At 47.3% G+C, this 23,225-nt stretch overlaps 1 protein-coding gene across 1 annotated transcript; it reads right to left on the bottom strand.

Moving 5' to 3' along the window:
- Positions 1–676: 676 nt before the first annotated feature.
- On the bottom strand, positions 677–8,728 carry Lpcat4 (lysophosphatidylcholine acyltransferase 4). The gene is made up of 14 exons (XM_075961706.1): positions 8,093–8,728; positions 6,697–6,839; positions 6,193–6,413; positions 5,700–5,812; positions 5,527–5,587; positions 5,219–5,277; positions 5,021–5,055; positions 4,532–4,586; positions 4,352–4,434; positions 3,975–4,100; positions 3,611–3,743; positions 2,061–2,159; positions 1,384–1,540; positions 677–1,093 (listed from the first exon to the last, which is right to left on the bottom strand). The coding sequence occupies exons 1-14, from the start codon at positions 8,204–8,206 to the stop codon at positions 918–920; spliced, it is 1,575 nt and encodes a 524-aa protein (XP_075817821.1). The 5' UTR covers positions 8,207–8,728; the 3' UTR covers positions 677–917.
- Between the last annotated feature and the right edge of the window lie 14,497 nt (positions 8,729–23,225).

Raw genomic sequence — 23,225 nt, 5'->3', positions numbered from 1 at the left:
GACGACCATTTATGTTCCAAAACAGTAGACCTCTCTCCTCTTCCCAAGCCTGAACTTGGCGTTGGCAGGTCTTGTCTGGACATCCTGTATTACTGTAGGCCTCCTTGAAGGTGGGAAAAGATGCTTTTTGTATCTGTCAGCTATCAAAGACCTGATTTCCTAAATCAAATTAATTTTTACATATTTGTGTCAAGACAGTACCCTGAGGTGGGGGGACCTTTGTTCCTTTAAGAGCTGGACAGGAGGGATGTATACGTCCACGGCTCATGCTACTGTAGGGAAGCACCGTGTAGTTGCTGTGACTTGGAGAAGACGATTTTACTGACACAGGTCTCCAAGTATGTGTGATGGGATAAACTCTCAGTGGGACTGTTAAATATGGAATGGCAGGAAGCAATATTTCCATCTTTAATGAGGACAGAGCATGAGGGAATGGGATGAAAAAGATGTTCACGAAGAAGTCTATTAAAATGTGCACACTTAGTAGGGGCTAACAGCATGGGAAGGATACAAAATCACCGTATGCTTTCCATGAAGGAAATACCCCAGTCCACTTGTGAGTGAGAAAATTCACGTGTGCCCAAGATCAATCTGTAGTTTTTTTTAAAAAAAATTCCAAAGGAAATCTGGCAGCTGACCATCCATCTCTTTCCTTCACAACTAATGACTGCATTCGTGGGACCGAGCTTCATTTTTTTTTAATAGATATATATTTATATTTATATATAAAATAGTCTTTTACAAAAAACCCCACCAAACAAAAAATTAAAATAAACTTAAAAAAAAAACAAACAATGATAACAACAACAACAAAAAATCAGGAACATAGATGGGGTTGAGGCAGAGGAGAGGCCTCTGGCGCTGTCCTGAGAGCAGGGCTGGATTCGAGCTGAGGAGAGAGTGGGGGGCTGAGGTGCTCAGTCATCCTTCTGCTTGGGGGCTTGCACAGTCCCGTTGGCCAGGGCAGTGGGGCTGCTTGGGGATGAGGCATTTGGTATCTGGGAGGTGCTCCGAGGCTTGTGCGGGGGGCGTAGGTAGGTACTAAAAAGCTTTCCGTACAGAGGGTCGTGGAGGGAGAAGTTCTGGAACTGACCTGGATGGGAAGAGCAGGAAACGGAAAAGCAAAACCACCTGAGCATGTCAAAAGGACCCCTCTCCCTTCCCTTTCTGCAGAACTGGTAAACCCAGCCCTGCTAATCTGTCTTCTCAAATCCAGTTTTACATCGCTTTTTCTCACTTGCCTGTTTGTTTCCCACCCACTTTGCATCTCAGAGGGTCTGCTTCCTAAGGTCAGTAGCCCTTTCTCTGTCAGCTCAGTACTCAGAGCATATCCTGGTGTGATGGTACCCCTGGCGCCTGTGCAGGGTGGACGCAGTGACTCACAGAGGGAGAGGCCTTGGCTGCCTCCAGGCTGGCACAGCTCAGCATGCAAAGTCGTGGCAGCAGGGCGGGGCGAACCCAGCAACAGGTGCAGGATGGTGCTGAAGCCATCTTTGTATAGCAGGCGGCCAGGTCCTTCTGCCTCTTCTTCAGCAAAGAGCTTGGGACAGAAAGAGAAGCCTGTCAAGTTCTCTCCTCCAGGCATTGCCTCGTGCGGCCTGGAAAGTCTCCTGACGAGCTCTTCTCCCAAGAGTGTTGCATATAAGACCTCTTAGACCTCTAGTGCCCTATCTTTCAGGGTAACTGTAAAACACTTCTGTCTTCTGTCCGGCTAGGCCTCAGTAGGAGATACTGCAAGACAGGCAGCTTTCGGTAGTGTGGCACGCCTGGGCATTGACTGTCAAGTTGGGAGCGTAGGCCCCAGTCCCTCGCATCTATCCCAGCCTCCAGGCCTGGTCTGGACTCCAAATCCCATCAGGCCAGGTCCTGACCCCTCCCTAGGGATGGGGTCAGGACCACTCCCCAGGGTATGTAAGTGATCGCCCAAAAGAAGAACACATGGTCTCCCTTTCTTCCTCCCGGGGAAAGAGGAAGCCAATGAGAAGAGCACAGTATACCACCCTCCTGGGATGAACTGTGGGGTAAAGGGTGACAGCTGTCCCCTAGTCCCTCAGAGGTACCTCAAAGGCCAGGCGAATCAGCTCCTCCAGGCTCCTGCCTCCATCCAGGGCTGCTAGTGCAAGGGCCACGTTTCGGAAGTCTACCAAACCCTTGGCATCCTAGAGGGTGAAAAACCACGGGGACCATGCATCTTCCTCCTGCCCTCTGGACTTTGGTTTCTCTTTGCCAGGCTTAGAAATGAGGATTGTGGTCACTCTGCTCAGAACTGAGCACCATACTCCCCAGGACTCCTGAAGTTCTTGGGCAGTATGCTTCCTTCCGGAAGCTATACCAATCCACCAAGCCCTCTCACAGAGGTCTAGGGATGGCAGGGAATCCCCAGGAATTGTCACAGACCACAGGAGAGCAACCCTGGTTTCCAAGCCAGACAAACTGGTTTTTCTCTGACTCCACCTACCTGGGAGAACTGGTCCAGCGATGGAAAGGGGGCCACAGGCCTAATTTTTTTAACCAAAAATCAAAACAGATGCTATGCCAGGGATATGGGGGACATTGGCTGAGATGTGGACAGTCTTCCCCAATATAAGAATCTACATATGCTCAATACTTAAAATGTTTATTATTATTATTTTTAAATTGAGACAGTGCCTGTCTATATCACCTAGGCTGGCCTTAAATGTTTGATCCTTTTGCCCGTCTTCTGAATGTTGAGGATGTTGAGACCCACAGTCTGTGTCTTAGCACAAACAAAGCCCTTTGAGGGGTTAGGGGTATAGCTAAAGTCTAAAGAGCACCTGCCTAGCAGAAAAATCTGAGTCTATTCTTAGCACTTAAAAAGAAAATACAAGCCGGGCAGTGGTGGTGCGCGCCTTTAATCCCAGCACTTGGGAGGCAGGGGCAGGTGGATCTCTGTGAGTTTGAGGTCAGCCTGGTCTACAGAGCTAGTTCCAGGGCAGCCAGGGCTGTTACATAGAGAATTCCTGTCTCGAAAAAACCAAGAACAAACAAACAAACAAACTCGAATTGTAAATTTGTCTGGATACTTGGTTAGATTTCTGGAAATACATTTTGCCAAAATTCTTGAGTTAGTTCAGGAATCCTCTGGGAAGGCCACAGGATATTGGAAAAGAACGGGCCTCTGTATTGCAGCAACTGTGGGTCTAAATTCTCAACTGTTTAGCCTAATCACTTTCTTCTCAACCTTCTCCCTTCACCTAACCTTCACGACCCTTCAGTGAAGGTCTTCACCCAGTGTCCCACACGGTCCTGATTCCCCATCTTTGCCAATCTCTAAAGTGGCTCCAGGCTCTAGACTTCCCTGAGGGAGTCTGTGTTTTGTTCCTTGTTCTATGACTACAACATTGTTCCCTCTATGCTCTGGAAACTACCACAAAAAAAAAAAAAAGTCCCAATACATCTTGTAGCCCCAGTCATCTACGAGGGGTCTTAGACTATGCAGAATAGACTTGCAATCGAGCAAACAAACTCGATTTGATGGAAATACAGTTTGCCAAAACTGCCCTGCTCACCAGAACATCATCTCTAAAACCGGGGCTTATTGGCTCTGAGGGCAAGCCATCCATTGTGCTCTGGGTTCTTGCCCCATTACCTGTTGGAAGTAGCTGAAGGCACCAGCCACTGTTTGAGGATCAGAGAGCTGTAGCTGCTGGGCAAACGCCTCTTGGCTTATCATTCGACTCCGGCCTGGCTCTGCCCCTGTGTCCACACAACCAGGGGACAGCCTACGGTGGAATTGTTGACAGCAGTGAGCTGACTCAGTCTTTCTGGATACGCCATGCACAATCTTGTCCCCAGCACGAGGCTCCTAGTGTGGGCTCAGCTGCGGTGGGTCCCCCCCAATCCCTTATACTGAGGATCAAATCCAGCACGGCACTTCCTCTTTTCCTTATTTTCCCTTTTTAATTTTCTCTATCTGAGGCACTGCTCACACCCTCATCTTCAAGGTAACTTACCCAGCCTTCTGTAGCACCTTTCCCAGTTCCCAGAGCCGTGGCTCCAATGCTACCTTCAGCTGGCCCACCACAATCACAGGCAAGCTCCCCACAAACTCACATTCAGTGGCTGGAATGCCCAGGGCCCTATAGGAGGGAGAGATGGAGATGAAGGGGAAGGCACGAGAAGAAAGTCCTGAGGTTTCATGACACTCCGTCTGATGAAACGGTCAGTTTCCGTCATCTCTTCCCTCCTCAGTCTCAGCTGTCACAGAGCCCTTCCCCTCTATCCCTTATCCCGGCTGCAAAACCTCCTGCCCCTTCTGTGGTTCTTACGCTCTATGTAATTGCTCCAGGAAATACTTTGTGGAACACCAGGAAATACTTGCAATACTCACTGTGCCATGACTCTCTGCACATTGTTAGCATAAAGGGTGGGGTCCTTGCTCTCCTCAGGGCTGGGCTGATACACCGGCAAGAACTGAAACACAGATACGGCATGCATCAGGACCTGGAAATGAGGCGCCGTCACTGCTACTCTGTTTTCCCCACCCCACTCGGGGGGGGGCGGGGCATACCTCTACTTCCACGATGCTGCAGGGCTGAGAGGCTGTGAGCCAGAGAACTTTGAGTCTAAGAGGAGAGAGATGGGTGTTTAGCGCTCTTTAACTACGCTCATATGAGGCTGTGATTAAAAAAGGCACCCCTAGCTCCAGTTAACTAGGAGGCTGAGAAGGGCCAGAAAGATGATGGGGGGAGAGAGAACCAGGGGAAAAGCGGCAGGCAAGGGAAATCTGGGTATCAAGGAAAAGGGAAGAGGCATGCCTCGTGGTATGGGTGCTCCAGAAGAGACCACCCCCTTCCCAAACAAGAAACAAACACAGGACAGTAAATAAGAAGGAATTGTAATAGCAGCTAGAAGGACTGCCAGGCTATACAGGGAGGTCAGAGGGCAATCTCCTTCAGAGCTCTCTCAGTCCTACGAGGGTGGTCTTTCTAGAGATTAGACCAGGGATGTTCTGGTGGACCCGACTCCCCACCCTTACCCCCACAACGCTATAACTCACACGCCAGGACCCCTCCACGCCCAGCTGGTGGTATCCTATGGGAAAAGCAGAGAGAGGGGCAGGTTACTTTTCCTTAGCACAGATCCTGACCTGACCTCACATTCCGCCCCCCCCCCCATGTGTATCTTAACAGGCCACAAGCGGTTTTCACTGATTTCCTTCATGCTCCCTGCTTCCCCCTCTTCTACCAAGACTCACCAGACTGTTGGGGTATCGGATGAGGACAGGCTGCACAGGCACCCCTGCGATGAAGGCCCCTAAACCCCGTTACCACCCCCAGCCCCCAAGGCAGAAGTTAGTACACGGAGGTTATCAATATGGCATGAGGGTCTGGGACAAATACCAAATGACAGGTGGTTTTGCTTTACTAAGAATTTTCTCCCTGACTCACTTTGTCAGCATTAGATAAGAGGTTTCTTGTCACCATCGTCCCCTCCTCCTCCCCCAACTGAAGCTGGAGCTCTCTTCCCCTCCACAACCTTACCGCCCACCATCATTTTACTCACCGGGTTTGAACTTCAGCAAAGCCTTCTTGTTAGAACAGGTGCCTTCGGGAAAGAATAGTACCTGGGTGGAAAACAAAACAAGACAAGAACCCCAAAGCACAGAGTGAGGTGGGGAGGGAAGAGCAGCCGCTCGGCACACAAGGCGTAGAGAGGGTCACGAGGCCCTTACCCACCTGAGGCCACTTGCCTCCCGAGGTAGCCCGCCTTCGGACCTCCTCAACCACTCGTCGGCGAGAGGCGGGGTCGTGCCGGGATACTAGGATGGCTTGATTGAATCGCAGAAGGGCTGGGTCGGGAAGGTTAAGGAGGAGTCACTTGGTTCTGACCCTGAGGCACTGACATCTGGCAGCCTCTATTTCCTCAACAGTATAAGATATTTCAACAATTCATTTATTGCTACCATCTATGTACCGGTAGGCTGTCTTTCTAGTACCTTGTCTCTGGCCCCAGCCTTGAAGTCTGAGATCATCTGACACAATCGGGGATTTGCATTTCATCTGCCAACAGTCAGAGTCAGTATCCCTCCTAACTTTTCTCTCTGCGCTTGAAGCCAGTCCTCGCTAGTGTTTCCATTTCTGACTTTCTTTGGCCCAGACACACACACACACACACACACACACACACACACACACACACACCTGCCCCATAATTCTTGAATTCTCTCACCTCCAATGACAGGCACAGAAAGATTTTCAGCTCGAGACACAACCTTGGGCAGGTCACAGGGGAGTAGAACAATTGGGTCAAAGAAAGTTGAGTGGGGGGCAGCAACCAGGACAGGGGCTTCCAGGCGAGAGGCCCTCTGTCCCCGAACCCGGATCCGGAGGAAGCCAAGCAGGAAGAAGAGCAGGCGGCTCAGACCAAGAACCCCGTTGTGGCATACAGTCCTGCCAGGACAAGGCTGGGGATCAGTGGAAGAAGGAGTTCTGGCCCTTAATCAAGCCTGTCCCCCTACCCAGGCACCTGGGACAGTAGGATACCCCCTTTTCCCCCTTAAAACATGTTGGCCATAGACTTGAAGTATTTGGGACATGTTACTTAGAGGTGAGGTTCTAAGGACCAGATCTTGGCTTGGCTGATAGCTCATTTAACAGATTCTGAACCCCCGGAGGATGGGCAGAGCCTCCAACAGGGTGAGGAATAGGGTCTTAGGAGTTGAGTCCCACTTACTTCCTCCATCCAGTAATTGGTTCCTGAAGCTGCTCTTCAGTGAGACCTGCTACTTGGAGCCACGCGAAGGGCCAGAGGAGAAAGAGGACGATAAAAGCTAGAAGCACTCGGATTGGGGCCAGCAGTACCCCCAGGAGACAGAACTGCAGAAGGACAGGAGAAAATCTCCCTTAGGACTGGGAAGGGCTCATTCCACAGCATCCTTCTCCCACAAGGACTGGGCCAGGGGCAGAGTTAAGACCTTGGAGGTGATAGTGTAGAGGGGCTCAGGGATCCAAGTGGGATGAAGAAGACACTAGTGAGGTCACGAGGATAAAAGATGAATACCGCGAGGAGCCTTATTTTCTCTCTCTCAGTTGACTCCCACCCCATCTATAAAGGTTAACATCATAAAAATGCATCTAGTACTTGAAACGGTTGTTAGGATTTAATGAGAGAATGCAGAGAAGGTGTCCAGCACTGTGTTTGATGTAGGTTAGAGACAGGTTTTCTCCCCCAACATCCCATTCCATAAGTAGCTCCTATGCCAAACAAACCCGGTGCAGGGCTCTTTCCACACTTTGGGCCCAAGGAGAGATGGTTGGAAACAGAGACCCACTTTTCAAGCCTCAGGTCAATCAATCCCTAGGACTGCAGAACAATCCTTAGGTAACGCTAAGCCCTATTCCGCAAGGTAAGGGTTGCCAAGAGCCAGGGTGACTCCAGAGGCTCCTCCTCAGGATTGAGCAGGTAAATAAACTTGGTCCCCTCGGTGGAGGGGGGTTCGCCTCAGGGGAGGTGATCACAACAGAAACCTTGGACACTTCCTTCCCACACCACCTCCTGGCTACCCTAGGGTGGTGCGTCCCTCTACTTCCTGTAGCCAACCCCCCTCCCAGCCTCCCTGCCCCCACCAGTAGGTGCTGCAGTGAGAGTGCGTGTGTGTGTATCGGAGGGGGGTGGTAGCGGAAAGAGGAGGTGTTGGAAGGGCACAAGGACGCAGTCTCTGGGTCCAAACCTTTTAAGTCGAAGCACGGAGAAATGCTGAGCACGCCCCTTCCCCCACCCCGGCCTTTCCGTAGCCTCCTGCTCCATCCTAGCCCGTCAACCTCCGAGGGATGTAATCCGCATTCCCCAGTGTCCTCCATCTCTCCTATCCCTGGGTCCTCTTCGGTCCTCCCTCTTCACCCACTCTTTTCTTCCATACTTCTGAGCCTATCTAACGCCTAAGCTCGCGTCTTCACCAGGGCTCCTCACCCACCTCCGGCCGCCCCCACGTGCGCACCCCCGGAATCCCTCTCCAAAAGCTTCTCCGCCGCCTCCACTCTCATCCCCATGCCCATCTCAACCTCGGCTCCTTAACACCCGATCTCCCCATCCCAACCAGTCCTCCGCACGCCCCCTGCCCACACCTTACCTTAACCCTCTGGAGGCCGGAGAGGTGTAACTCATGCACGAACGGGTTTGGGGGCGCCGAAGGCCCGGAGGTGGGATCGAGGGGGGCCCAGGCCCCAGGACTTCCTTGGCTCATGATGGGAGAAGGTGGAGCGAGGGCCGCGGCCCCCCCTCCACCCCCGGCCCGGGCCCCACTCCCGGTCCCGCTCTGCAGAGCAGCTCTGCTCGTGCGGCGGCGGCAGCGGCGGCGCTCTGGTCCCAGCCCCGCCTGGTGCCGGCCGAGGGGCGGGGAGCCGCGGCGCCGCCCGTGCCGCTCGCGTTGTCAGGGCGCCGGCCGCGGGGCGGGGCTTGCGGCGCCCCGGCGTCCCCGCTCCTCCGCGTTCTCGGCAGCCCCTCGTGCCATTCGGAGCGCGGCACCCCGAGGACCTGGCCGTCCCTTTCGAGGGTCTCGGGCTGGAAGCCGAAGGCGAGGTGGGCGCGCAGCCAAGCGCCCCAGTCACCTTCCGGACGCCGCGGCCACCCTGAGAGCGCAGACAGGGTGGAGCCCTTGTCCCGGCAGGGTGCCGACACCGCGGCTGCAGAGGGAGCCTGGGCCCCCCTCTCTCCGCCGCTCCTCGGTCCCAGCTTCCCCATCTCCCAGGCGGACCACCTATTTCCTTCCCAGCCGGCGAGCCGCCATAGTGGAGCTCGCGCCCTCTTGCGACCGATCTGCGCGTCGCTGCACTCGGCGTCCGCGCGTGCCAGGCTGCGTGGGCCACCGTCACCCGCGCGCCTGCATCCCTCGGTGCTTAGCGGGTGTACGTCCCCCAAGCCCGACTGGAGACACATCGCTATCTCAGCTTCTATATTTGTCTCCCTCTGGGATATGGAAGATACCTAAGTTCCTGTCACCTGCAAACCCCTAAAAACCTCCCAAAACGCATTGTACAGCAGCCTAGCAGTTGAAGCACCAGGAAACTGAGTGGACTTTGAAACCTATAGCTGCAAACGCTTATCAAATATATAGTGCTCAGGGGAGAAGGAGGCTTTGCTTATGAAAATAAGCTGGGTACAGTTCTTGTCTTCCATCTGCCCACTGAAAGGTAAAAACTGAATGGGTGTTGAAGCAAGAAAATGGGGGGGGGCTTAACTTCAGAACTAAGGATGTTTGCTTCAGTGCCTTCTTGAGTTCTGAGTTAACTCCAGCATATATTCTGAGGCCAGGATGAGAGTGATGAGGACTCACAAGTTCTGTTGATAACAAAATAAAACATGGAAATCGCAGCAAAAATCCACAGATAATTCTTGAACTTCAACAAAAACCAAAGTGGGTGATTCTAGTTTCCTACATTCTCACCAGAAAAGAGAAAGGACAACTTTACTAATTTCCCTTGTCTTGGTTTCAGAATGCCAGAGTTCGTGCATGCATGCATGCATGCGCGCGCGCGCGTGTGTGTGTGTGTGTGTGTGTGTGGTCGTTGGACAACTTGCAGGAATCTTTATTTCCAGTTTTTGGGTCTCAGGAATCAAATTCTGGTTATTGGACTTGGCAGCAGGAGTATCTTAGAAACCTCCTTTGGGAATTTTAAGCTCAGGGGATAGGAGAAAGGGAAAGAGGACATTGAAGGGGTCCTAGGTAGGAGCCAGAAGTAGCTCCTGTCTAGATTCTCTATCAATTCCCTATAACCACTGACTGTATCCACACGAAAAGGAACAGCTGACAGTGTCTGGGAGAGAAAAGTGATGCCTCCTAGCTAGGATTTGCTCTTGCCGTATCTGAAAGTTTGTGTGTGCCTCCCCTCCTGCTCCTTCATATGTTGAAGTCCTAGTCCCCAGGTGGTGGTTACTTGGAGGTTAGACCTTTGGGAAACGAGTCTCCCTGTTGTGGCGAATACCTAACAGAAGCAGTTTAAGAAAGGAAGTATTATTGTGACTCACAGTGAGGGTTACAGTCCATCACATCAGGGAAAACAAGGAGCGGGAGTGTAGGGCGACCGGTCACATTGCACCTGCAGGCTTAATGAAGCAGAGAGACCCAGATGCTATTGCTCAGCTCATTTTTAATCCCTTTTAATTCAGGGACCCCAGCCTATGGAATGCTGCTACTTACATTCTGGGTGTGTCTTATTGAACCTTTCTTCAGTTAAACCTTTCTGGAAACACCCTTAGAGACATGCCCAGAGCTGTGTCTCTATGATGATTCTAAATTCTGTCAAGTTGACCGAGAGGCCTAACCATCACCCAGCAAGCCGCTTGTGATGGCAGCAGTATCTCAGTAAGAAGAGGAAGAGAGAGAAATTGTGCCTGATGAAAGTTCCTGGGCAGAAAAACTTATATGAGCTACATGGGGATTCCTAGTCTACAAGCCAGGAAGCTGACCCTGCTGCACAGCAAATCTGTGGGCACTTTCGTCTTGGAATTCTGAGGCTCTGGAACTGTGAGAGCTGCTTGCTGTTTAAGCCATTTAGTCCATTGCACTCTGTTGCAAAAGACTAAGACAATTTTTTTTAAAGAGAAAGAGAGAGAGAGAGAGAGAGGGAAAGAGAGAGAGAGAGAGAGAGAGAGAATGTCTGTTTGTAGTTCAAGGCCTTGAACTTAAGATCCTTCTGTTTCAACTCTTTAAGTCCTGGGATTTCAGCTGTGTGTCATCACATCTGGCCTAAAATAGTGTTTTAAAGTTAGTCGTAGGGAAGATTCTCTTGTTCTCTTTTATGCAATACTTAAAAGAAGGCAGGTTTTATATAGCTCTTGTATTCCAAAGTAGTTCCACTATTTTTATAATCTCATATTTCATTTTTAAGGGAATTCATCAATGCATAAACATTATTTGGTTTTATGCCCTTAGTATTTATTTTTATTGTTGTGTTTTAAAATTCTTTCTTTATGTGTATGAGTTTTTGCCTGCATTTAAGTGTGTGTGCCACATTCTTGCCTGGTGCCCGAGAAAGTTAAAGAAGGCATCAGATTCCCTGGAACTAAATTTATGGATGTTTGAGAATCACCATGGTAACCGAACCCAGATCTTCTATAAGAACAACAAGTGATTTTAACCACTGATCCATTTCTGCAGCCTTCTGCCCTTCATCTTTTACACATAAACTAGCCTGTTAAGGAAGCTTTATTAAATTTAGGGTCCCCAAAGAGTACATATAATAATATCCAAATGACTCCAAAATTACTCTAATAACTACTACATACAACTAACTTTCAATTATATACAGTTTGGCTATGTGACCATTTATAAACAAAATAAAATAAATAAGCAAACAAGTAACAGAAGTATATTCTCCCCAGGGTCTATGATTACCCACAGCCATAGGTTTCTGACTAGATTTTCAATACCAGATATGTATTACCTAACAGAGTGGGCTGCAAATCCAATCAGAAAGCAGTTGGTTATCCCTCAAACAATCATGCGACTATTGCATCAGTGAGTGTATCTTGTCTGAAAAATCAATATTGTTGCACACAGGGTCCATGACTGGGTAAGATCACTGATTCTTTTTCTTCCCTCAGCAGCCTGTTTCACCACACTAGCCAGCAGATAGGTAGTTTCCAGCTCAGTTTAGTATGGTTTCTTGGTGCTTTGTAACCCAAGTATGTGGTATCTTTTGTAATAGTGTCTTGTGACTTCTGGGAATAGCATTATTCAACCATTTGTGGTGCCTCTATTCCAACTCTTTCCTTTTTCTTCCTCATCCTTCTCCTCCTTCTTCCTTTTTTTAGAACAGGGTTTCTCTCTGTGTCTCTGGCTGTCCTGGAACTAGCTCTGTAGACCAGGCTGGCCTCAAACTCATAGAGATCTCCCTACCTCTGTCTCCCTAGTTCTGGGATTAAAGGCATGCACCACCACTGACTCAAACCCTTTTTCTTAAAGTATGTTTTTTAGTTAGCCTTAGTTTTGGTTAGTTCTTCCCTTCCTGCAATCTTTCCCCCTACCTCTTGTCCCCATTCCTATTTTATCTTACTGAAAGTTCAGTGAGAAGAAAAGAAAGACAAACAAGAGAACAGGCATGTTAAGACAGCACCGGCCGTTATTTTGGGGAATCCCTTCGCTGAAGAGTGGGAGTCTCTGTAAGAATCAAAGCCTGCTGTCGACTTACAAGCTGTCCCACAGTTGGCCACTGCTAGAAGTAACCAGTTAGTGAAAAGTTAGGTGGCTGATATTTACCTTTCCTGACTGGCTGTTACTTAGGGTTCATGTAGAAGGGCAGTAAAGAATCCAGATAAACAGGCTAGTTTAATTCTAGAAACCAAATAGTTGTGGGTGCTGGAATTGACACAGTTCAACCAAAATGGAGGAGTTTACGAAATGGCGTGGCCCTTGCTGATACTTTCCGTCCCTTATGGTTCTACCCCTCTACTTTCAAACTGTATGTATCTTACTATTCTCCCCTCAGCTTCTTTTCTCATGGCTTCTCTCTTGCTTTCTAGTCTCTATAGATCTTTTTAATGTTAATATGGTGACCTCCTCATTACCTTGCATGAAACTTCTTATCAAGCAACGACTGGAGATTTATTATTTTTTTTACTTCAAGTAGCTATTACAGCATTAAAATCTGAAGAAAGTATTTTTTAAATGCAGAGATGAAAGCTGAAATATATGTGTGTGCCTATCTTCCTACCCATGAATGTTTTTCATCTTTAGTGTTGTGATATTTTAAAATAACAGAATACATTAAAACAGAAACGGAAGGGCTGGAGTTTTAGCTCAGTGTTAGAACACTTAGCTAGTATGTAAGGAAGAGAAAGATGAGGAAGAGGATGCAAACAACATTATATAACATGGTGTCTTAGCAAGGGTTTCTATTTCTGTGATAAAACACCATGACCAAAAGAAATTTGTGGAGGAAAGGATTTATTTCAGCTTACAGTTTCACATCACATTCCATCACTGAGGGAACTCAAGCAGGGCATGAACTTGGAGGCAGGAACTGAAGCAGAAGCCATGGAGGACTACTGTTTACGGACTTACATCTCATGGCTCACTCGGCCTGTTTTCTTACAGCATGCAGGGCCACCAGCCCAGGGTGGCACTGCCCACAGTGATCCGGACAGTTCCACAGGAATCATCAATCAAGAAAATGCATCACAAGTTTGCCCACAGGCCAGTCTGGTGGCAGCATTTTCTCAATTGAAGTTCCCTCTTCCCAAATGACTCAAGCTTGTGTCAAGTTGACATAAAACCACTCATGTAATGAAATTTTGAGTAAAGAAGAGAGATTAAAAAAATAATAATAATAAATAAATAAAAAGAAGAGAGATTCAGCTCAAAGGTTAACACAGGTAGGAAGAGTGGACATTTGTAACCAAAAAGTTGTGTAGAGGAGGACGGTGGATACAGATAGGGCATTACAGAGAGGAAACATCAGGCTAAGAGGACGTCAAGCTAAAATCCGATTGTGCTAGATGTTTCATGTGAACTTGACATAAGTTAAAATTATCTGAGAGGAGGTTACTTCAGTTAGGAAAATGCATTCCTAAGACCAGGCCGCAAGCAAGCCTGTAGGGCAGTGATTCTCAGCCTTCCTAGTGATATAACTCTTTAATAAAGTTCTTCACGTTGTGGTGACCCCAACCATAAAATTATTTTCACTGATACTTTATAACTAATTTTGCTGCTATTATGAATCGTAATGTAAATATTTGTGTTTTCCAATGGTCTTAGGTGACCCCTGCAAAAGGAAAGGGTCATTCAATGCCCAAAGGGGTTGCAACCCACAGGTTGAGAAGCACTACTGTAGGCTATTTTCTTAATTAGTCATTTATAGTGAAGGGCACAGGCCATTGTGGGTGGTACCATCCTTGGACTGGTGGTCCTGGGGTTTATAAGTAAGCAGGCTGAGCAAGACATGAGGAGCAAGCTAGTAAACATCACCCTTCCATGGCTTCTGTGTCAGTTCCTTCTCCAGGTTTCTTCCCTGATGTGGGATTACCCTCTGTATGCTGTGAATATATTTTATTACAATTGGTTAATAAAAAAGCTGCTTGGGCCTATGACAGGGCAGAATAGAGAATGGCAGGAAATCTGAACAGAGATAGAGGAGAAAAGAAGGCTGAGTCAGGGGGACACCATGTAGTTGCTAAAGGAGACAGATGCTGGAATTTTAACCAGTAAGCCACAGCCTTGTGGTGATTCACAGATTAATAGAAATGGCTAGAAATGGGTTAATTTAACATGTGCAAGTTAGCTAGAAATATGTATAAACTATTGGCCAAACAGTGTTGTAATTGATAAATTTCTGGGTTATTATTTGGGTCTGGGTGGCTGGGAAACAAATGAGCAGCTTCTGCCTATACTGTCCTGCTTGAATTCCTATCCTGACTTCTCTCTCTCTCTCTCTCTCTCTCTCTCTCTCTCTCTCTCTCTCTCTTTGGTTTTTCTAGACAGGGTTTCTCTATGGCTTTGGAGCCTGTCCTGGAACTAGCTCTGTAGACCAGGCTGGTCTCGAACTCACAGAGATCCACCTGCCCCTGCCTCCCAAATGCTGGGATTAAAGGCGCGCACCACCACTGCCCGGCTTGTATTTTCTTTTTAAGTGCTAAGAATAGACTCAGATTTTTCTGCTAGGCAGGTGCTCTTTAGACTTTAGCTATACCCCTAACCCCTCAAAGGGCTTTGTTTGTGCTAAGACACAGACTGTGGGTCTCAACATCCTCAACATTCAGAAGACGGGCAAAAGGATCAAACATTTAAGGCCAGCCTCTGCCTCCTGAGTGCTGGGATTAAAGGCGTGGGCCACCATCGTCTAGCCCTTGACTTCCTTTGATGATGAACTGTGATGTGGAAGTGTAAGCCAAATAAACCCTTTCCTACCCAAATTGCTTTTGTTTCATCGCAGCAGTAGTAACCCTGACTAAGGAAACTTATCTAAAGGATTTTCACTGAAGGTAGGCCATAGTCGAAGGAAATACATTTGGTCAGATTTTAAGGGTGGGAGAATACTGCCTTCCCAAAAGTAGTGAAGATCCACAGGCTGCTTTTAACTAATTGCAAGGCTGAAGACAAGCTTTATACTCGAAGACAACAAATAGAATGGACTCCGCTTTCCTGTCCCAAGGCTAATCAAACCAAAAGGTAAGCTGACTATAGAACAGCTACTTACTGCTCCTTCCTACCTGATCCAATCTCACATCTTTCTAGTCACACAGAGCAACTCTTGGGCTAACCACAATTCAAGCCAAGTAATATCGAGGTTAAATACTCACTCCTTGATTGGATTGAAAAGATAGAATACTCTTGTGCCCAAGGTCTATGTCACCCTAGAGCGAGGGCAATTTTATATCTCTTCAATGAAAACTGCTTAATGTGTGATCTGAGGATTAATATTAGCAATTAGATTGAAGTAAAGGAATCAATATTTGCCAGTAGTCAGTTGTCAAAGGAAATCAGGATTACGTGGCCAGTTGCTGCCAATGAAATTGATGTAGTTTGTGAATTTATTTATCTTAGTTACTTTTCTGTTGCTGTGATTAGACACAATGACCAAGGCGGGGGGTGGGGTGGGGTGGGGGGGAGAGAGAGAGAGAGAGAGTTTATTTGGGGCTTACATTTTCAGAGGGTTAGAGTCTGTGGTGGTCTGAATGAAAATAACTTTCATAGACTCATACAAAGTGCATTACTGGAGATGTGGCCTTGTTGGAGGAAGTGCGTCATTGGTGATGGTTTTGGAGGTTTCAGAAGCTCAAGCCAGGCCTCGTGGCTCAGTGTCCCTTCCTGCTATCTGTAGGTCCTGAAGTAGAACTCTTGGCCTCTTTTCCATCACTGTGTCTCCCATGCTTCCTGCCATGACAGTAATGGGCTAAACCTCTGAACTGTAAGCCAGCCCCAATTAAATGTTTTCCTTTATAAGAGTTGCTGTGATCATGGTGTCTCTTCACAGCAATAGAACATTACTAAGACAGAGTTCATGAGCATCATGGTGCAAAGCATGGCTGCAGGCAGGAAGTATGTCTCTAGAACAGAAGCTGAGAGCTCGTATTCTGAGGCAGAGAGTGCTAACTGGGAATGGCTTGGGCTTTTTGAAACCTCAAAGCCCACCCACGGCAACAAACCTTCTCCAACAAGGCCACATCTCCCAATCTTCCCAAATAATTCCACCGCCTGGGGAACTACATAGTCAACTTTACCAGCCTATGAGAGCCATTCTAATTTAAACTACCATGCTATTGTTAGCCAATAAATTCTGACTGTGGAAGACACAAACATGTCTGTCTGTGTTTCTGACAGAGTGCCCTCATGAAACCTGTGTCGTTTCTTTAGTTTCTGATTCTGACAGCTTGTTTTCAAATTCCTGTCTGTGTCTATTTCTAAATTCTTTCATCTATTAGACCAAGAACGTTCTTTTTTCCCCCCTTTTTTCTTTTAAGATTTATTTATTATGTATACAACATTCTACCTCCATGTATGCCTGCACGCCAGAAGAGGGCATGCATCTCATTACAGATGGTTGTGAGCTGCCATGTGGTTGCTGGAAATTGAACTCAGGACCTCTGGAAGAGCAGCTAGTGTTCTTAACCACTAAGCCATCTCTCCAGTTTCCTAGACCAAGAACTTTCAACTAAAGCTCTGTGCCTCCAGTGACAGAAGGAATCTCTGCCACTATTTTGAGACAGAGATTCGATTTGGTGCAAAAATCCCCAGGCATGTGTCTGGTTCTCCTTGTGTGGGGCAATATTATACAGGCCACATATTTCTGCATCATATTGGCAGCCAGGCTCTCAAGCCACCATTTGCTCCTGAGGTGATCACCTAGACTGGCTGTGGCCTGGGTCAGGTTATGCTAATGTTGTTCTGCTCCCTTCTTTGTAATTATGGAGATTGCCTGGGAAGAGGTGTTAATCCTAGCTAGAGATCGAGCAGCCATAGCTGCAGATGTGTCTTTAGTTCTGCTACCCCGGAAACAGAATGGTAATGAATTTCCCGCTCAGTTTACCTTTGGATATAAAAGCTGTTTTGAGAATAAACGCGGGTGATCTTCAGGATTTGAATGGACCCTGAGACTCCCTTCTGATATTGCTGTGTGAACTGTCTCTCAGTTATTCCGGTGCCTCCACGTCGGTCCAGAAAAATAATTTATGTTGGCGTTGGACCCCAACATTCTTGTCCCACTCAATCCAACTCGGCTCTGGCAGAACCATGCATTGTACTTAGAGCCTGGGGTGGACTGCCTAGAGATTTCTTTTTTGAAAAATTCTTTTCTTTTCTTTTCTTTTTTTCATTTTACATGCCAAACACAGTCCTCTTGCCCCATTCACTCCTCTGAAAGGATAAGACCTCCCATGGAGAGTCAACAGAACCTGGCACTTCAAGTTGATGCAGGATCAAGGCTGAGCAAGGCATGGGCTCCAAAAAGTCAGCTCATGCACCAGGGATAGATCCTGGTCCCACTGTCAGGGGCTCCTCAAACAGAACAAGCTACACAACTGTTGCCCACATGCAGAGGGCCTAGTTTGGTCCCATGCAGGCTCCCAGCTGTTGGTCTAGAGTTTGTGAGTTCCCATGAGCTTGGTTCAGCTGTCTCTGTGGATATCTCCATCATGATCTTGATCCCCCTTGCTCATATGATCCCTCCTCCCTCTCTTCGACTGCACTCCCAGAGCTCGGCCTTGGCTGCGGATCTCTGCATCTGCTTCCATCAGTTACCGGATGAAGGCTCTATTGTTAGTATTCAGGCATCTGTACTGGCCTGCCCTTAGGGTCCTGACAGGATATGTCTTCAGCTGTAGCCACTAAGCACCTCCTGTGCCCTTTTGTTTCATTTCCTTTTAAAAGGTGGGTCTTGCCCATCTCCTGTCTCTTTCTCTTTCTCTCTCTTATGTCACTCTTGTCCTCAGGGACCAGTCTCTGCCCCTTCTCTCTCTTCCAATAAACCTCCTGTGTGAGCCCTTGTATAATGGAACTTCTCTTTGTGGTGTTTTTAAATAAATTACAACATTGGTTTCCTGACCGGGAAGACTCTCCTGGCACTTCTGCCTACTGGCAGTCTGAAGCACACTGGGACCCTGGAGCCCAATCCACATAGGACAGCTTCACTTCTACAACTAATGGATCACTGGGCCCCCTCATCCAACACTGGCATGATTGGTGAGCCCCATCTTCTCCACCTCTGGCCAATTTCCCACTAGTGAGGACTCCTCTAGAGTGTGGTTTCTCACCTTTTGGCCTCGTTAAGCCCTGGTTACCAGGTAACAATGTCTCTCTTGGACTCGGAGCCCTTGGCCCCTGTTCTGTGTTTGATGAATCACTGAGCAGCCTGTGTTTTCTAGAAATCCACCCTCTCTGAATTCCTGGGATGCTAGGAATTACAGACCTTTGGGTCTCATCTGCCTCACTCATGGGAACTTTGGCATCATCTATACTTCCATCTTTTGCACCCAGTGCCCTGTTTAAGGGCTTCTAAACTTTTCTGCCTTTGCAAATAGATCTGGCCCAAATATCGCTTAGAAACTGGTTTCTGATCTGCTCTCTTCCACCTGCAGCAAATCTGCTTTCTCATTCACTGGCAGCTTTGCCTTACATTCAATACTGGCAAATGGGTCTCTGGCAGGGCAACCTGTTTCCCTGGGCATGAGGCTTCCTTTCTTAAACTCAGTCCTCTCCTTGCCTTCTGGCTTTTATGTAAATACTGCTACAGGTGACTGTGTTTCTCTCGGGCTCAGAGCCCTTGGCCCCTGCTCTTGCGTGAGGATGCACGGGACAGCCTGTGCCTACTTAATTTGATCCTCTCTGAATTCCTGGGACTCTAGAAATTGCAAACCCTCAGGTCTTACTTCTCTGCTCACTCATGGGAACTGTGTCATTGTCTATACATCCTTGCTCCCATTGGGATGTCTTTTGGAGACCACTGACCACCCATTTCAAATCAAGTCTGGCTTTAGTATTCCTTGGATTAGGCAGTCTGGAAACAGAAAGAATTCTCCACTTTCTTTCTCTTGCATTACTCCGAAACCTGTTTATGTTTATCTGCTCACCTTAAATGTCCTGTCTGTTTGCTACAACATGCGTGTCTCATGGGGAAGCCAGTTTTCTCTTGCTCAGCACACACTGGTTCTCCCTCTCCTTTTATGTCTCTTTTCCATCTTGGCTGATCTCATTATGATACAAGTAGCTATGTGGCTGGCAGTCATTTTTACTAAGGTTAGAATACACTTCTTAGTCCTAGTGAGCTCTCTGTTCATTTTATCTCCTTTTAGACTAAGAAAGCAACAAACCTTAAATATTTTGGATTGGTAACTTTGGTTTATAACTCCTAAGTACTTATGACTTTGCCAAGTGTTCAACACCAAGTTTCTAGAGAATTTAAATATGCGGCGAAGCTTCTAGTCTAGCTCTGGCGGAGCACTGAACCCTATACTCAGCCACTATAGTATCGTAGCCACAAGATCAGGGTTTTCAATTCTCTTTAGCTGCTTTCTAATCTGTCTAAAATTTATCTCTTTTTGTAAACTCAAAGTTCTTGTGAGCTCCAGGGAGTCGATCCACCTCCATCCACCTCGGATCCACCTTAAACAGCAATTTGCCAGGTCCGAGCGGTACCTGATGGTTCCACAGAGCCTGGAGAGTGAAGTGAAACAGCCAGCTACCTCAGGACATGGCCAGCACCCCAGCTTTCTCAGGTCCCCCAAAGAAGATTGGTGCCCTCCAGGTCAGCAGGAAGCAGTCTTGAGAACACGGCATCCTCATCCCCACCTCACCTGCTACCCCTTTCTAACTCCTCATCTTTTTATGATAAGCAAAAGGGAGGAATGTTAGTATTCAGGCATCTGTACCAGCCTACACTTAGGGTACTGACCGGATACGTCTGATGTGGAAAGTCCTTCTGTATGTGTGTTGTTTTTATTGGTTAATGAATAAAGCTGCTTTGGCCTATAGCAGGGAAGACTATAGCCAGACTGAAAGAGATCTATAGAAAGAGTAGGCTGAGTCAGAGAGAAATGCCATGTAGCCACCAAAGGAGAAGGATGCCCACTGGAGTCGGCTGGAACCTTGCCGGTAGGCCCTGACCGTATGGTGATGCACAGATTAATAGAGATACGTTAATTTAAGATGTAAGAGCTATCTAGAAATATGCATAAGCTAATAGGCCATGCAGTGTTTTAATTAATACAGTTTCTGTGTGATTATTTCAGTTCTGAGCAGTCTCTGCCAACATACGTCCTCAGCTGTAGCCACTACGAACACTTACTATACACATTCCCTTAGTTCCATTTTAAAAGGTGGACCTTGCTCGCCTCCTGTCTCTTTCTTGCTCTCCCTTTTGCTATCCTTGTACTCAGGGACCGGTCTCTGCCCCTTATCTGCCCCATTTGCTGCCCCTTCTTTCTCTTCTTCCAATAAACCTCCCATGTGAGCCCTGTTGTATGGCGTGACTTCTCTTTGTGGTATTTTTAAATAAATTACAATGTCTATGATGACAGGGTATTCACCATAGACATTGTACGTTGGCCTCAAACTCACAGAGATCTGCCTGCCTCTGCTTCCCAAGTGTGCACCACCACCACCTGGCTTACCATAGATTTCTTAAACACAGTAATTTAAACCTATACCTTTAGCCCTCACAGAATGTGGTTCAGTAATAAAGTGCTGACCTAGTATGTGGAGGGCTCTGGGTTTGATCATCGATACTGTCAACACCTGCCTCACAACACCCTGCCATCCCACTAAAGCAAACCGAACAATACATCTGTGAAATGCTGTCGGTGCAGCACAATCAGGGAAGGTGTATCCCAGCATGCTTGCCATATTGTGTTAGCATCAGGTAGCTAGCCAGGTATCAGCAGTCATGAAGGGCACTGGAGATGCCCTCCTCCCTTGTTGTAATAGTGAGCGGCGGGCTATGTTCCTGGCACCCAGCCGCCTGCATGGCTAGCTTTACACCCGAAATAATTACACGGAAACTGTATTCTTTTAAACACTGCCTGGCCCATTAGTTCCAGCCTCTTATTGGCTAGCTCTTACATATTGATCTAACCCATTTCTAATATTCTGTGTAGCCCCACGAGGTGGCTTACCAGGGAAGATCTTAACCTGCGTCTGAGTTGGGTGGGAGAATCATGGCGACTGCTTGACTCAGCTTCTTTCTCCCAGCATTCTGTTCTGTTTACTCCACCCACCTAAGGGTTGGCCTATCAAATGGGCCAAGGCAGTTTCTTTATTAAATGAAAGTAACTCCTCCATCATTCCCTCCTGACTGAAAGCTTACAGAACTAGGAGCTGGTGGAGCTTTTCCAGTGCCCATTCGCATCTTTTGAGGGGACCACACATCCACTTTGCCACAAATTCTTTTCTACGCTATGCCCTGTATATATCGTCTTTATTCTTTCTACGGCCATTACAAGGATCCTAGAGCTGAAAGTAGACCAGAGTGAGATCCCAGGAATGTTAGCACTAAGCCCTGGCTTCTGTCTGTACTCATCAGGAAGAATTTATTTAAAGATACTGCCTACCAGGAGACAGGAGTTACTGTGCTGCCAAAGGGTGGGCCCACTGCATTCTGAAGCAGTGTAATTTGGAGTTTAAGATGACTGCTGTTCTCCCAGTGTGGAAGAAGATGTTTATTTCTCCTGAGTAAAAGTAAAAACTGCTCTCTTGTTCTTTTGAAAAGAACATCTCAAGCTCCTGATTATATGAGCTATACAAAATGCTTAAAGCATGACAAAGGGAACAATTAAGTTGGTCATGATGACTCATGGTGAACCTCCCCGAAGAGAATCATTTAAATTTGGTCTTGCCTGATGAATACGACTTTGTAAACAAGCTGGAGGAGCTGGGGGTGGACCATAGTCAAAGACAGGAGAAAGCAAGGGATGTATGAACTAACACATGTAGCCAGGTTGTTGGGAGACTAATATTTAAAGGATTAGTTTATTACCCCACCCCTGCCTCTGGAGTAGTGGGATTAAAAGCATGCACTTTATTTATGAAGGTTTTTTTTTTTTTTTTGAGATAGGGTTTCTCAGTGTAATAGCCCTGGCTGTCCTGGAGCTCACTCTGGACACCAGACTGGCATTGAAGTCACAGAGATCTGCCTGCTTCTGCCTCCTGAATGCTGGGATTAAAATAGCGCACCACTACTGCCTGGTTTATCTTTTTTTTTTTGACAGAGTTTCATTATGTAACTCTAGCTCTGTTTGAACTGACTATATGGTCCAGTCTTACCTCGAATTCACAGAAACCCACCTACCTATGTCTCTGGAGTGTTGGTATCAATGGTGTATGCTACGCTGCCTAGCTAGTTTATTAATTTTTTTTTTTTTTGGCTTTTCGAGACAGGGTTTCTCTGTAGCTTTGGAGTCTGCCCTGAAACTAGCTTTTGTAGACCAGGCTGGCCTCAAACTCACAGAGATCCACCTGCCTCTGCCTTCTGAGCGTTGGCATTAAAAGTGTGTGCCACCACCGCCCGGCTTAGTATATTAATTTTAAATGACTGATACAGATGTTCTTTGACTTAGAATTAGATTATGTCTCAAAGAATCCATTGTAAGTAGAAAAAAATTAAATTGAAGTATTTGAAGCAGATCTAAAAATATCTGGCCTATTGAACATCATACGTGGCTCAGCAGCATAGAACACAATAGAGTATTATTGCTTCCTCACCCCTGTGATCAAGTGGCTTGCTGGGAGTGTTTCTCACGACCACCGCCAGCATCGTGTGAGAATGGTCATACCACACATCCCTAGCTCAGGAGAAGAGCAAAGTTCAAAAGTGAAGGGGCCTAGAGAGACGCTCAGCCAATAAAGTGATTGGCACACGTGCATGAGACCCTGAGTTTGGATCTACAGCACCCTTATAAAAGTTGGGTATGTAACTGGACTCAGTTAAGAATAAATAATAAATAAAAAGCTATAAAAGAATGACATGAAGTTGGGAGGAGCAGAAGCTGGGGTGAGTATGACCAAGATTTATATATGAAGTTTTCAAAGAGTAAAAACCGAAACAAAACAAACAAAAGCTAGGTGTGTTGGTGTGCTCTATGATAGAGCAGAGAAAGGCAGATTCCTGGAGCTCATGGGCCAGCCAGTCTAGCTGAATTAGTGAGCTACAGGCATAGAGAGACCTTGCCTCAAAAATGAAGAGTAACCGAGGAAGCTATGTGAGGCCGCCCTCTGGCGTTCACACACACACACACACACACACACACACACACACACACACACACACGTATGATCACAG

This window comes from Microtus pennsylvanicus, chromosome 2 (assembly GCF_037038515.1).
Source record: "Microtus pennsylvanicus isolate mMicPen1 chromosome 2, mMicPen1.hap1, whole genome shotgun sequence".
Taxonomy (NCBI): domain Eukaryota; kingdom Metazoa; phylum Chordata; class Mammalia; order Rodentia; family Cricetidae; genus Microtus; species Microtus pennsylvanicus.
This window is presented reverse-complemented; position numbering and strand designations above follow the sequence as displayed.